The sequence below is a fragment of the Antechinus flavipes genome, chromosome 1 (assembly GCF_016432865.1).
Source record: "Antechinus flavipes isolate AdamAnt ecotype Samford, QLD, Australia chromosome 1, AdamAnt_v2, whole genome shotgun sequence".
Lineage (NCBI taxonomy): Eukaryota > Metazoa > Chordata > Mammalia > Dasyuromorphia > Dasyuridae > Antechinus > Antechinus flavipes.
Genome location: NC_067398.1, coordinates 353,507,481 through 353,522,958, shown reverse-complemented (window position 1 = coordinate 353,522,958; position 15,478 = coordinate 353,507,481). Strand labels below are relative to the sequence as shown.

General features: G+C 32.0%; 1 protein-coding gene across 1 annotated transcript in view; it reads right to left on the bottom strand.

Moving 5' to 3' along the window:
* Nucleotides 1-2,513: 2,513 nt before the first annotated feature.
* The window catches only part of MBD2 (methyl-CpG binding domain protein 2), an 83,358-nt gene continuing 70,393 nt past the window's right edge, over nucleotides 2,514-15,478 (bottom strand). Inside the window, exons 6-7 of the mRNA XM_051969617.1 lie at nucleotides 7,040-7,178; nucleotides 2,514-2,987 (exon numbers count right to left, since the gene is read on the bottom strand). Of these exons, the coding sequence (XP_051825577.1) occupies nucleotides 7,052-7,178 (127 nt within the window). The 3' untranslated portion in view covers nucleotides 2,514-2,987; nucleotides 7,040-7,051. The remainder of the gene's footprint in view (nucleotides 2,988-7,039; nucleotides 7,179-15,478) is intronic.

Genomic DNA, 15,478 nt, shown 5'->3' with positions numbered 1-15,478 from the left:
CATCATCAAGGATGATGAGTGTAGTCATATGGACAGCAAGATGACATTCTTTCCAGAAGCAGTGATAGTCTATTTGAATAGTGGCAAAGTGAAGTAATGACTATGTTGGGGGCCCTGGACAAGAATTCCAAAAAAGAAAGGATTAAGTTCTTGAGGGTCAATCCATCTTCTATGGAGTTGCCAAAATGATTGTCCTGCCATACTGATCTTTATTGATACTCAATAAACTCAATTAACTCCTTATTACCTTATTACCTATTATCTTCTGTTTCATAAAGGAGAAGATATACCACCATTGGCTATTCAGAACACAAGCTGAATAGCATCTTGAAGTTGTACAAGAAAAAAAAAAAAAAAAAAGAAAAAGAAAAAAAGCTTAGATGCAAGATTCTGGGCTGAAAGCAAGGAAACAAAGAAAATATAACCATTCAGAGGTTTTTTAATTACCTGGTAGGCCAGGTTTAGCATCTTGTTTGGCTGAACACATCAATAACAAAGGCAAGATGAAAACTGAAACTAAGATGCCTTTTCAATAATTGAGGCAAGAAGGATAAATTTGCTATAACATGGAGGCCATTATTGACCTGTCAAGAGTCTCTAAGCCCAAACAAAAATATATCAGTCAAAATTAGAAGATAGGTATAATTCTCATGAAACTTCTTTAGCTGCCAATTTCACGAAGCAAAGATCTGAAAAAAATGACCAAAAAATATTTAAGATTGCTAATCCATGATTGAAAAATAACTTATTTTAAAGAAATTGCATCTCTTACTACCTACATAATATAATCTTAGTAGAAAAACATCATTATATGTAAGTTTCAATATGTCTTAATTGTTTACTTGAATAAGTTTGATCAAAAATTCTTTGCCCTTTACAAGCCTTCAAATAAAGATTCTAAAGAATTTAACTCATCTACTGTTGTCCACTCTCTTATAAATAGAACAGATTATATGAGGACTAAATTGATTTACTAATCATTTAGATGGCTAAACATCTAATCATACTGTCTCCAATCACATATAGAGAAAATCATTGGAATTAAGAGTTCTTATAGAAGTTTGAAATCTTCCTAATTGCGCTCCCATTTCCATTCTTAACCCCACTCATACACACCCCTGTGAAATATGCAGTGACAAGTGTCTCCACTTTCCAAAGATAATTAAGCCTACCATATTGTAGCTTCCTTCATTTCCCTGTTCTATTTCTTTTGCATCATTCAGGTGTGACATTTGGGTGAGGAGAGAGAGAGAGAGGTAGATTATGTGGTGGCTGTATAAGAAAGGAAATCATGGAAGAAAAGGAAGAGAAAAGATGACCAAAATAGAGATTTGGACATTTACTCTTAAGAGGGCTTACTTGAGAAACATGCTATTGATTCTGGGGGATATATCCATTTAGTCTTTCAATAATTTAGGATTTGGAGACATATGGACAGAAGAGATTAAGCCTAAAAAAAAAAAAAGTTAAATCACTTATTCACAAGTGATAAAATGTGGATTAAACAGAGTTTAACTGTTCAGGCCCAATTCCCTCAGAACTGCTCAATCCATTCTGAAACCTTATCAGGAAAATAATAGGCTTTGTAATCAAGGCTGACAAAATCTGATATATTTCCAACTTTACTGCAGTACCTTTATTCATTGCTAAACATTTACTTGCGGCAATTCTGCAAAAATTTGCTACAACTAACATAATTTGTAGTTCTTAAAGTGATTGCAAAGGATCTTGCTAACATTTTCTTTTTTTTTTAAAGGTAAAAGTTTAGTTATAGGGAAATTATAGGATTTGCCTAGATTTGAACTCTTAAGACATCAAATTTAGAAGTAAAAAGCCAGTATTTCCTACTCCATTTACATCCTCAATATTACATACTACTTTCCTGATGCATTTCCCTTTCACAAATCTGTCCATATCTCTTTTCTTACCATCAAATGAATGTCAATGTGCTTTAGTCTGTAAATAATTCAATAAAACTATTCCAATTTTAGTAATAAATTATGATGAGTGATTACTATTTTCACCCAACTTTAAAATTCAACTGCTCAAAATTATGTTTATGAAATTCAACAAATAAATGTTTGTACTTTGGAGGTGGAACACTGATTAGGAAAGTATCAAAATTTGATTCATTATGAAACTCTGCCCAGAGTGTACTTCTCATTGCAACAGAAGTAGTTATGCACACATAACTCAATGTGGTAGGAAACATGAGACACTCCAGACTATTTCTGGATGAAACTACAGCTAGAGGGTACTTGTATATGATTACTATATAAATAATCAAATAATGATGGATGAGAAGTAGGGAAGGGTCCTTATCAGGGCAATCAAAGTATATACACTAGTGAAAGTAGCTCAACTTTACATTATAACCTGAGGTAGTAACAGTAAATATACACTCCCATCCCCTCCCTCAAACCCAATGCCAATGGTGGGAGCCAAATCTAATTTTGGAATTTTAGAAGCAATCACATATTTATTCTTTGTAACAGAAAGGATTCCAAACAGTCTGTGAATATAATCATTTATTTGTCTTTACAGTGATGATGGAAGAATGTACAGGCGTCTTCTTTCAATAGAAGTATAAAAATCTATTTATATACATTGAAGTCACAATAATCTTTAATTGGGTAATTTTTCAGTTCTCCTGATCCATCCATACTAAAACTGTAGGGGAAGCAAGTATTTCATACAAATACAATATTTCCAGCAGATTGCAACCTGGTATAAAAAAGCTTGGCTTCATTTTAAGGGTGCTGCTTGATATTTAAAAAGGCTACTTTTAAGTCCTAAGACTCAAAATAAAGATCAATTTTTGAATAATAGATATATACATCAAAATATGTCTAAAAATGCATTGGTTAACGCTATTAAAAAGCTATATAAGTGCATGGGTCCATTTCTTCTTATAAGCAAAACCTAGTGGAAACATTTATGTTCAACTTCTAGGAATTTGCTTTTCGGGGAAAGTTCGTTGAAAGTACCTGTAGAGGAACAAAATAAATAAATAAATAAATGAAGTTTCTTTTAGCAGGGGAGTAGAAGAAGGCAGACTGAAATGAGTCACCTGGACACATATAATCATTTCCCATGAATTTAACTACCATTTCTATATTGATGATTCTCAGATCTACCTAGCCTGCTCCAACCTCTCAGATGAGTTTCAATCACAAATTCAATCTTCAATTTTCAATTATCTTTCAAACATCTTGAACTGAAAGTAGGCATGTCCAAAACAGTGGATTTATACAAAATTAAACAGGTCCAAAAATTGTTCAATGAGTGAAGGAGACATTAGGAGGGGGAAGTAATAAAGGCTTGAAAATATAATTTTTAAGTGTATAGATAAATCAATGTTGATTTATAAATTATACACAAAAATAACTTTCAAAAACAGCAGCTACCCTTAACATGAATTCTTCGTAATTATCTGAGGCTGTTTTCCAATGATTCTTCTGGCTATCAAATACTATGATCTAAACCTACTATACATATATTCAGAATATTCAAAAATTCAAATTAGTTTCAATTCATTTTCTAGTTGGGAAATTGTTTTTTTTCAAGTCTATAGGTTAAAATGGAAATTGAACAAATTTGCTTAAATACACGATCTCTTCTTTTTCCTTCTTTCTTTCTTTCTCTTTCTTTTTTTGGCAAGGCAACTGAGGTTAAATTACTTGCCCAGGGTCACAGAGATAGGAAGTATTAAGTGTCTGAGGTCAAATTTGAACTCAGGTCCTCCTGACATCTGGGCCAGAACTCTATTCACTGTACCATCTAGCTGCCCTAAGATATTTTCTTAACTTTTACTTCCATGTGGAAATTATGAGAGTACTCAAAAAACATGTTATCATCATGTAATTAAATATCATTTTTCTAAGATCCAAGACAAGGAAAATCACCTTAGAAAAGCCTCAAAAGTTCAAGTGTGCATCACATTTTGACGTTAGGATTTTGACAGGGATTCCCATTTGGGATGTTATTTTTAATTTGGTCAAATCTTAAGGGATTTAGATTCTCCACTCTATGCTTTTCAGAAAAAAAGAACAAAATTTCAGCAGTCATGAAAGACTTTTAAGTGTGTTAACCACATAACTCTTCATTGATTTCCTATGTTCCTATGCTTTTAAGCAATATTCCTTGAGGGCAAATGATATGTCATAATTTACCTTGTTGAGCTCTGAAGAGAGTAGGCACTTTATAATAAAGGTCCTTGGATTCAATTTAATAAACTATAATTTCATATCAAGTAATAGGGAGGAGAAACTAATTTCAGAAAACTAGATATAATCATTTCCTTTCTCTAGGTCTCTTCTTTCTCATTTGTAATATGAGAGGATTGGACAAGATGATCAGTAAGGTCAATTTTTATCTTTAAAATCAATTTTTTCCTTCCTCTCAGAAAAATTCTAAAAATTATTGAACATGGCTAACAAGTAGAAGGACTAGGCACATTTTCTAATTCTCATAACCTCTCAAAGCTCTCTAAAATAGGAATTATGACTAAGGTAAAGCAATTTCAGCCTTTTCCTTGTTCTAAGATATCAAGAACTCTATTGAGGTAAAACACTGATGAAGTAAATCAGAGAAGGACAATCTCCAACCCCTAAAACACTCAGCACTTTTTCCCTTACTGCCCAACTCAGGTTTGTAAGAGAACACACCCAACTTTACTTCCTTCCTTTCCCGCCCCCCCCCCTTCCCCCAACTTGCCAGTGCCTCAGAAAAAGGCAGAAGCTTTCTATGGCTGGGACTGTAGCATAAAATTGCTTTGTGCACCAACAGTATTCCATTTGAGAACTAAGAAAAAGAGGTTGCCAACAGGCATGGACTATTAGTACTTCACTAAGCCTAAGGCAAAGAATCCTAGTAGGCGGCTGTGATCAATTCTATTCCCCTAAAAGTCACTTGGGACAGAGACCAATTCTAGTGAAATGTGAATTGCCTGAAAAGAGAGGAAACTGAGTTGGTATTGAAGTATAGTCCCAAGGGAAACTACTGTCAAGTGAAGAAAATATCAGAAAGTGAGAAAAAGGGGAATGTAAGGGCAAAAAAAATACGGAAATTATCAAAGATCTCAAGAAATAAAACTCAAAACTTGAGAATAAGCAAGCATGTAAACAGGAATATTAATAACAAACAATTTGGACTCCAAGTTGGCTAAACAAATCCAGACAAAAGACAATGAATCTATCTCTGATCAATCAAATAGTATTTATTAAGCATATGCTACGTGCCAATTACTGTGCTAAGTACTGAAAATACAAAGAAAGACAATTCTTATTCTCACTCTACCAGGAAAGAGGACATGATTAAAAAAAAAAATTTAAAAGGATAAATTGGGAAGAGTTTCAGAAAAAAAAAAAAAGTATTAAGACTGAGAATTGAGAAAAGGCTTTTTGAAGGAAAAAAAAGAGGGAGGGAAGGAGGAGAAGAGACATACAGACAGAGATTTTAGCTGAGATATGAAAGAAACCAAAAAAGCCATGAGGAGGGAGAGTTTCTTGGGCATAGGAAAAATGCTAGGAAGAACAGCAAGGAGGCCAGAAGATGTTCCTAAATAATTTGAAAAAGAAATAAATATTGCAAAAGCAAAATCTGTGGTAGACACAACAGAAATAAATTGGCAGAATAGAAAAATGGAAACCAAAGTGGCAAACTTTGACAAAATAAAACACTTAATTGAGGATGCAGAGAAATGAAAGACAGATCTCAAGGAAGAGAAGGGAAAAAAAGTAACATTAAAAGAAAACATGATTTCGAACAAGCAAAACACACTGAGTGAGAAGACAGGATAAGTAGAAATAATGTAAGGATTATGAGTCTTCAAAAGAACAAGCCAAGTCAAAAAAAAAAAAAAAATGTGAATATCATAATGTAAGAAATGATATAAGAAAACTGCCCAGAATTTCTGAACATGTCCTACATCTATAATGGAGCTAATATTTATATAAAGTGCTTTTAAAAAACATATTGGTGATATAAGCACAATTTAAATTTTCTATTTAAAAAAAAACTAGCTTCCAGATCTATAAATACAAATACTGTATTTTCTACCTTTCATAATGAAACATTTTGACTCTCAAGTTTTTAGAAATTCTAACTAAAGATTATTTTCACCATGTTACTTCTATACAATTATATACAAAAATGAAATTTAACAGGATAATGTAGTTAATTACAATTCCCAGTTCCTGGACCATGAATTTTAATTGAAGAATATTCATAACATGGATAGATATTTATCTCCTCAACTAAATAGCTGGATGATTAAAATATATATTTCTTTAACTAACATTAGAGCTATTAACTAACATTACTAAAAAAAAAAAAAAAAAAAAATCCTAGCCATTTTCTGAAATACCAAAACTTCAATTAAAAGAAAGAATTATCACAGAGTCACAGAATATGAGTTTTCCTGACTCCAGGCCAGGTACTTTACCTGCTGTGCTGCCTAACTATTACATAATCAATAATACCTATTTATCCTGCCTATACCAGAAAAGCTTCAAAAAAGAGGAATTTACTACTTCACAATGCAGCCAATCCATTTTGGATTAAGTGGATTTAAGATTTTCTTTTCCTAATAACTAAGAGTTAACTCAATTTTATTGGTTACTTTTAGAAAAATGTTTATTCATCTGTTGTCCTCTATATTGCTTCCTCACAGCTTCACCTTTTTAAATATCTAGTTTCCTTTAAAGTTAAATGTAAATGCTATCTCCTACATGATGCATTCCTAACCTTTCCAACCTAGTGAGATGCTTTTCCCTCCTTACATTCCTGAAAATAACCTACATATATTTTTTACATATTTCCACATGTATGTGTCTACCCAATAGAATATAAACTCTCTGAAATCAGAACCTATTTTATTTTTGTATCCCCCACACCTGGAAGTATCCTGTGCACTAACATGTGTTTAATAAATGCTTGCTATTCATTTGATACATTCAAGGAACAGTTTCTTTCAAAATGTTCATTTCTCTGCAACTAACACAAGATTGCAGGCTGACTAGCTTTACTTTTTATTTACCTGATCATATTCTTATGCTTCATCTCCACTGTCCATTTCAATATCCATCTCTTCTGTATCAGCAGCTCGTGATAAGATGTCTGCCATAAGTGCCTCTTCCAATTTCTTACGCACCTGTTGTACTCGTTCTTCCTGTTTTCTGTTTTTTCAAAAAATGAGAAAACAAAGACTCTCAAAAGAAAATTATAGTACTATTCATTACTTTTGTGACAACTTTAAAAGCTCTAAGTTTTAAATTCTTGACAAAGAAACAGTATGGTTATTTTGTTTTTAAGGCTCTCTTGTTACTTAATCGGATTGAAAACACAAAGTGCACTCAACATAAACTCCACCAGTGCAGACTACAATTCATTCATATATTCTTATCATATAGAATTCTTGTCTATCCACAAAACCTGCATAGAATGCAAAGGAGTTGTGATCTCACATAGTGGAAAAGCATATCCACGAACATCCCCCTGATACTTTGGAATATGATTTTCAAGCATTGCTATGGCCTAAAAATTTTAAGACTTTATGAACAATCTGGCCATGAGCCAATTCAATTTTGGTAGGCAGATCTTTGGACAGCATACATATAGTTCATCACCAGGATTATATTCTTAATCTAACCCTTTCCAGTCTCAAAGAAACTTATTTTTTTGCCTCTATACCAAAATCAGACACAGTCTTCCAGACCACAACAGACCGCAAACGATCCAGGTCTTTTCTTTCTTTATAATTCTTGCTGATGCTTTCCACAAATTCTTCATTAGTACTTTTTAACGTTTTGTGGCTATCATGAAACTACCCAAAACCAGATCACATGGACAAAGGACCTTTGAGTTTATATACAGATAATTCAATGAGAAAAGTTATTATATATAATATACTTTTAAAATATGTCCCCCCCAAATCCCAAATGCTATACTAGTGTTTTAAGTATCCAGAGTAAAATTCATACTATGAAAAATTTTAATCCCTCTATTATCAATGAACAGAAAAATAAGACAATCACATAAAAATCAAATTAATTTTTTCTTATTATTCAAGCAGGATTTAAGAAACACAACCACATCAACTTTGAATGCATAGAAATAATTAATTAGAAAACTATTATACTCAAGTGATATTAGTCTCAAATTCTCAGAAATAGTTCTTTTTTTTTTGGGGGGGGGGAGGGAAGGAGAAGAGAGAAGTTGGTACCGAATGACATTATTCTAACTTTTACTGATATATACATAATTATTCTTCACAGATTTTCTGATCTATCCACCAAAACATCAATTTTTCATTTCTCCATCGCCAGGAAAAACTAAGCTCCAAAAGATAGTATTTGTATTAATTAACTAATAAATACTCGATACTTAAGGGATCATTTGTCTATCAGAGAAATCTTCAAAATTTCTCACTGCCTAGCCCACTAAGAAACAATTTCAGAATATCTTTCTCTAATATATGCATATTATGTCTAATTTATAAACTATATATGTACTACTGTGTCTAAAATTATAAATATATGAAATCATCTCAAAATTTATAAATTTTAAAAGGATGATATAAATATAAAATACTCTTAAAACCATTTCTGTTTTATTTATAAATAAATATCATTTATTTATTATTTACTAATTTACTAATCATGTATTTATTAATTTACTATTTGTAAATAAATATCATTTATTTACTAATAAAACCTTCCCGATTACTAAAATTCCTAACTAGTGTATTAAATTTTTGAAAAAGAAGTTGTTCAATTCTTATTACTTTATTTTTTTGTAGAGCCTCTTGATGCTCATAAAAAACAGACTAATAATTTGATGAAATCTGTGAATTAGATATGCTTTGCACTAATGCAGACCATAACCTGTTTTCATAAAAGCAGTAGGATTCAAGGTACTTCACTGTTTTTAAATTTTAGCTCGACAATATACAAAACAATAATCAAAGACTAGTGTGAAGTTCAGTGTATTTTGATACTTGTTTTTGATGACTATAGCTGAAAAAGATTTCAAATAAAGACACAGAGATTTAAACTGAATTAGTATATAATTGGCTATCATCATTAAATCATAACTTCAATATTTTCCATCCCATCTATCAGTTTAGCAAAGTTATGTGTGTGTGTTGTTGCTGTTGCTGAAATTCAACTAAATAGTCTATCTTCTTTGATGTCAATCTTTTTTTTGCAAACTAATCAGATGTTGCATTTTAATAAATAAGTTATTAAAAATAAGCATTTTAATTAAAAAAAAAAAAAAGTTGGTTTAAAATCCACCAAAAAATCTTTATTTGTATACTGGAAACTTTATCTTATAAATCTGTTTAAAAATCCTTTTCACACAGATTTATAAGATTCAGCTTCCAAGTTTTAAGTATACATAGATGAGTTTTTATAGGTGATACACATCATTTTCAGCAATCCAGAAAGGAGAGAAGACTGTAAGAGAAGAGATTGGTCAATAGTGTCAAATCTTGCCAAAAGCTCAAGATTGAGAATTATTAGTTTTGGTAAATTAAACTAGTAACTTTGAAGAGAGCAGCTTCAGTTGAGTGTATCTAGGATAATGAGGATGCTGCAAACTTAGGAAACTAGAAGAATGGCAATGAAATTGACAGAGACCTATCAGTTCAAGAAAAAAAGGGTAAGTCCAAGGGAGAGAAGATATAATAAAATCTCTATGCTTACCCATTTCTGTGATATTTACTTTCAAAAATATAAAAGGAAAAAGAGAGTTTTATTTAACCCCACTGCTCTAGAATGAAGAGTCAAAACTCTAAGAGTGCTTCTAATCCCAAGGTCATTTGGGGGAGAGGGGAATTAAGTTGCAGAAATACTGTGGGTATAAAGGCATGGTAGTAATTTGCCTGTGTAGTTACTCCAAGTACCTGAATCATGGGTGGATTATAACCTATTCCCATCATAGAAGGGGGAAGTTTAGGCGATTAGAAAGCCACTAGTGACCAGATGTAGGAAAGGGAAAGTGGATGAATGCTGAGTTAATGGATAAATGAAAGGGAATGGCATAATTATGTTACATGCAATTTGGCTATCATATTTACACACACACACACACATACACACACACACACACATACACACACACCCTTTAGATTATTCCTTCAGGTCATGACACAAGCCACTAGAGATGCAGAGTCCCCCCTTAGGAGATCTCTGGTATTTCATTCCAAAACCAAAAATTATAAAAATCATAAATGATATATGGTAAGTCTACTTTACAAACTTTTTAAAGAGAGAAAAATAAGAATAAATTCTTCATAAATACTATAGTTCTTAAAACAATCATCTATACTGAAAATTGTTTGTAGGACTATTATTATGAATCTCATGGTTCTCTCAAACAAAGTTAACCTTATTTTTATTTCATGTGTTCTGCTAGCAAATAAAAAAATTAGCTAATAAAATACTTCATAAAACAAGTTCATGGAACTCAAATTTAAAACTCCTGCCAAAAAAAAAGGGCCATGCAAAGGAGATGTTCGATAATATTTTTTTTATTAAAATACTTTCTTTCAAGGAAGAACTATAAAGGTATATATAGAACATGGATCATGGAGAAAATAATGAGTATAAGAATTTGGGAATAAATAGGTAAATGTAAATATAATCCAGGTCATTCATTCATTTATTCAACATACAATTAATTTACACCATGTGCAGAACAATGAGCTAGCTTCTAGAAGTACAGAGTTTAAAGAAAGAATGTCTTTTCATATTGCTTAGTGGAGGATGAAATAGAATTGTTAAAATATTTAACTCTGAAATGCAATCTTTAAAAATAAATTTGGGATGTAATTGGTAGCAAGAGTTCCTGGTGAGGAACCTCCCGTGCTTGTGTAAACTGACATCTTTTCTACAACATTAGTTCTTTATCAACCATCTCAAAAAAGGCATTATAAGAAAAATGCACTGCAAAATCAGATACTATATGTGGACTATAGGGGAAAGTTGTCACTAACTTGTAGGATTAGTGAAGATTTAATAAAGAAGACAATAGTTAAGTTAGACTTTAAAGAATGGGTAAGAATTCAGTAGAATGAGGAAATACTCTCTAAGTACAAGTAACAGATAGATAAAAGGATACACATTTTGTTTGAAGCATAGAAAACAGACTAGTTTGATTAGATCTTAAGAATAAAAATGGAATAATATAAGGAAAGTTTAGGAAGGTAGAGTAGCATCAGATTGTAGAACACCCTGAATATCAAGCAAAAAAGTTAGAAATTGTAAAGACCATAGGAAACTACTGAAATTTGTGAGTAAGGGAATGACATGATCATATCTCTTTGCATAAGATAAATGAACTTGGCAAGGATATAAAAGCTGAATTAAGAGAGTGGCAAAGAGTATAACTAGGGAAACCTGTTGAGAGGCTATTGAAACAGGCTAGACAAATGGTAACATGGATCTATAATAGGTGACGGGAAAGGGTGCTAGTGGAAATAGATGCAAAAGATGTGGAGGTGGAATAAACAATTTAGTACCTGGATAGAAGAGGTGAGAAAGGAAAGGGTCAAAAATGCTCTTTAAGCTTATGAACATGAGTGTTGGCACCATAAGTTGAAACTGTAAAATCAGATGGCAGAACAAGCTTACCAGGGAAAGATAATAAGTCTGATTTGGAACATGTTCAGTTTGAGGTGTCAGGATGATATACAAGTCATGATAAAAATAGAAACTCATCATTTTTTAGCATGAATCAAACAGCAGTTATCAATTGGGTCCACAACCTGATGCACGATTATCCTCTACAATATCTTTGACAAACAATTATTAAGCCTCTCCTGAAATACTTCTGACAAGAAATTCTTGACCTCACAAGGGGTATCATTTCATTTTGAGACAATCCTAACAATAGGAATTTTATTCTTTATAGTCTACTAAAATACTTCTTTATAATTTCTATTATTCTTTCCTCAGGATAAAACAAATAAAATCTCTCTCCTATATGAAAATGTGTAGAGTAAGGTAAGGCTTTGGAACTTAATGAGAAAAAAGACCAACCACAGAAAGTAGAGAAGAGGAGCAATTAGTGAACACAGATATTTAGAAATTAGAGACTGAGGAATCAACGAAAGAGAAAGAAGAGAAGTGGTTAAAGAGGCTAGAATAAGAAAAGGGAATATAGTATCTCTGAAGTCAAAAGAGCTGGTATTATCAGTAGAAGGCAATTATCAACTTTGTAAGTTTGAGTATGAAAATGAAAACAAAGGTCATTGAATTTGAAGATAAAGTCATTAGTTACATTTGAAAAAGTAGTTTTAAGAGAGAAGAGTCATTGCAGTAGAAAGATGGGGAGATAGTCATGAGAAAATAGACTGATGGTGAAAAGAGAGGCATGATACAAGACGAATGAACCAGAAAAGCAAAGAGAAAGCTTTTTTTCCCCCCTTAAATTAGGAACTCCTGAAAATGCATGTAAGACAGAAGGGAAGAAGAATTGAATTAACTTCACAGATATAAAACTAAGCACGGGCTCTTTGCAAACCCTGAAATGCTACACAAATGTTAGTTGCTGCTGCTACAGTTGTTATTGTTATTTCCACTGCATGGCTAAATGGTTCTTTATTATAACAAGGCCAAATGGATTAATATAACAACAGAATATTAAAGACTTTTATTCAAATATCTTCTATTATAGCTCTAATTCAATGCCCTATATAATACTGTGAACGTGGCACTAACTTATTTTAGACTACACCACCAGAATACAGTTTAGGCTGGTCTACACTAAACAGCAGATTTCAAGTATAGATCTGGTAATGGATTGTAGACCTTTTGGGTCTGGCCTGTTATGTAAGACCAGAAAAGCTCATCACGAGCTCAGTAGATGTGCAAGTCACACATCCAGATATTTTTACTAAAAAACATGAAGACTTAGTTACTAAGAGAAGCAGTGAGGGCCATCAGTGGAAGGAGCATTGACACTGCTAAAATGAGAACTCTGGGCCAAAAAGCTCCTTAAAGGCCATCTGTTCCAACTAATAAACCAATGAAAAATATTTAAATGTACTCAAATATGTAGTAGTAAAGAATTTATTGCCTAGTTTGATTGGGGATTTCATGATCTCAAAAATCAATTATTTCACTTAGCTGATTTAATATAAGTTCAAAAGCAGCAATTGCAAATAATATTTTCATAATCTGCTTACTGGATGAACAACTAAAATTTCTTTCTACCTATTAGACTACTCTTTTTTTAATGTAATTTAATTATTCTAGCCTTTCTACCACCAGAATTCTCTCTGTCCTGAAGCATTATCAATACTGAATTCTTAATTAAAAGTTCAGACTTTCAGCTATCACCATTTCTTGAATTTATGGTTTAAATAGTAATATTTTAAAAGTAATTTTAAAACATTAGAAAGCAAACAGGGAAAAGACTATCTGGCTTGTATAGAAATTTTAAAATGTCTTTACACATATAAAAAATAATAGACTTTGCCAATGTCTTTGCCATTGTGGGATGGTAATCATAAAGTCACTTTGATTAATATCCACTGAGACTGTGTGGCAATAGGTCTAAGAGTGGCTATCTGGAAGCTACCACACCTGACAGATTAGAGAGAAGAAAGCTATTAGGAACAGAATTGCTCTGAGTAAAAACTTTGTACTGTGTAAATCTAAGAGGCAAAGTTGCAAACAATGGCAAGCAAATAATGACTATTAATGGTAATAAAACAATAAATTTTATCTGAGCTCAGTATAGAAAGAGTTGTGACATGACCATGCTGGTTACAAATATCATTTCTATCGTCACTTTTATCCCCCTTTATTTATGTGTGTGTATATATATATACTTTTTTTTAACACAGCATAGAGCATAGTGCCAAGGACATAGTAGTTTGTTGAATTGAATATGCTAATTTTAATTATGGAGAAATTATTTTCTTTTATTTCCCTTGGAATTGCTACCAATGCAACCTAAAAGTTATTTCCTACTATCTGTTAGAGTTCTGTGCCTGATACTATGTAGAGCATGGAATATATACAAAGTACCCATTCCATAGAAATTTAAAACTGAAACCCTATCTTAGAAAGTGGCCTATGATTGACATAGATATATATAATTATAAAAACAAATACTAGTATTTAAGATAACAGATTTAAAATTGGAAAGGACCTTAAAGACCATGCATTTCAACATCTCATTTCATAAATAAGGAAAATGAGGCTCAGGAAAATAACATGATTTGCCCATCACTCAGGGAATGAAAGAAGTGGAATTTGTACCCAGATCTCTACCTCCAAATCTAGTGTTCTTTTCACTATATCAAAATGAATTTGAGTGTGAATTTGAGTAAAGAGTGAGTCATAGAAAATACATGTTCAGACAATGTACAAATGGAGGGGGAAGGGGAAACACCATTACATTTCCAGTTACTCAGGAAATGCTTTGTAGATGATGTGGAATTTTAAGAATATCAGAATTGGGGGAAAGGGGGGGTGGAGGAGAGAGAGGAAGATACTAACAATTCACATGTAGAAAAGTGCTTGTCTTGGTAGAGGGAAAATATTCTAGGAAGGACACTAATTTATTAATTAACAAAGGGTTAGGGAGGGGAAAAGAACTGTGCCAACAATTGAAACATGCTATTTTATTTCATCAAATAACCAACAACAAAAAAGACTTGGTAATTTCAAGGAACTATAAAAAGCTTGAATTTTAAAGTTCTGTTACCTCTTAAAATACACTTTCCTAGGCTATTTTTAATTCTCATTCTCAAAAGATGGTAATCCATCTTTTAATCCATACACTGAACTTGAGACAAAATAATTCAATAAAATTAGAAAAAAACTATATTTGTAACTGAGACTCCTGACTACTAAAAAATACATCATTAAAGAAAAAAACCCCCAAAAAAACCCAAACTATATATTCTTCGATGTATTATGGCTAATGAATTTTTTTCATTTACTTTCATTAATGGAAAAGACTGAGACATTTCTATACACACATGAACAAAAGCTGTGCATGTGCATACACACACACACACACACACACACACACACACATTCAAGCACAAGGACTAATACAAGCATGCACACAAAAGCAGTTAGAACATCTTAGTGTTAAAGAAGCCAAAAGAAATCATGTTATCTAGTTTAGAAAGCCTTAAAAGATAATTTAGAAATTGTTTTAAAGCAAGTTGGAACTATTCCCAACGTGTTCCACCCTCAATATAAAAGACAGATTGATATATAAAAATTAAATACAGAATTTACATTTTAAAACTTAGTCATACATATGACTCATTTGAAACTGCTTCCCATGATAAACACCTCCTTAATATCTCTCTATTCTAGTCTTCCCTAAATATTTTATTAAAATTTTAGAGATGAGAGAATAACTCATAATAATGATTCAATATGTATAAAGAGCACACAGCTACACAATATTAAGAGTCAAAACTGAATCCAGATCTTTTGATGGTAAT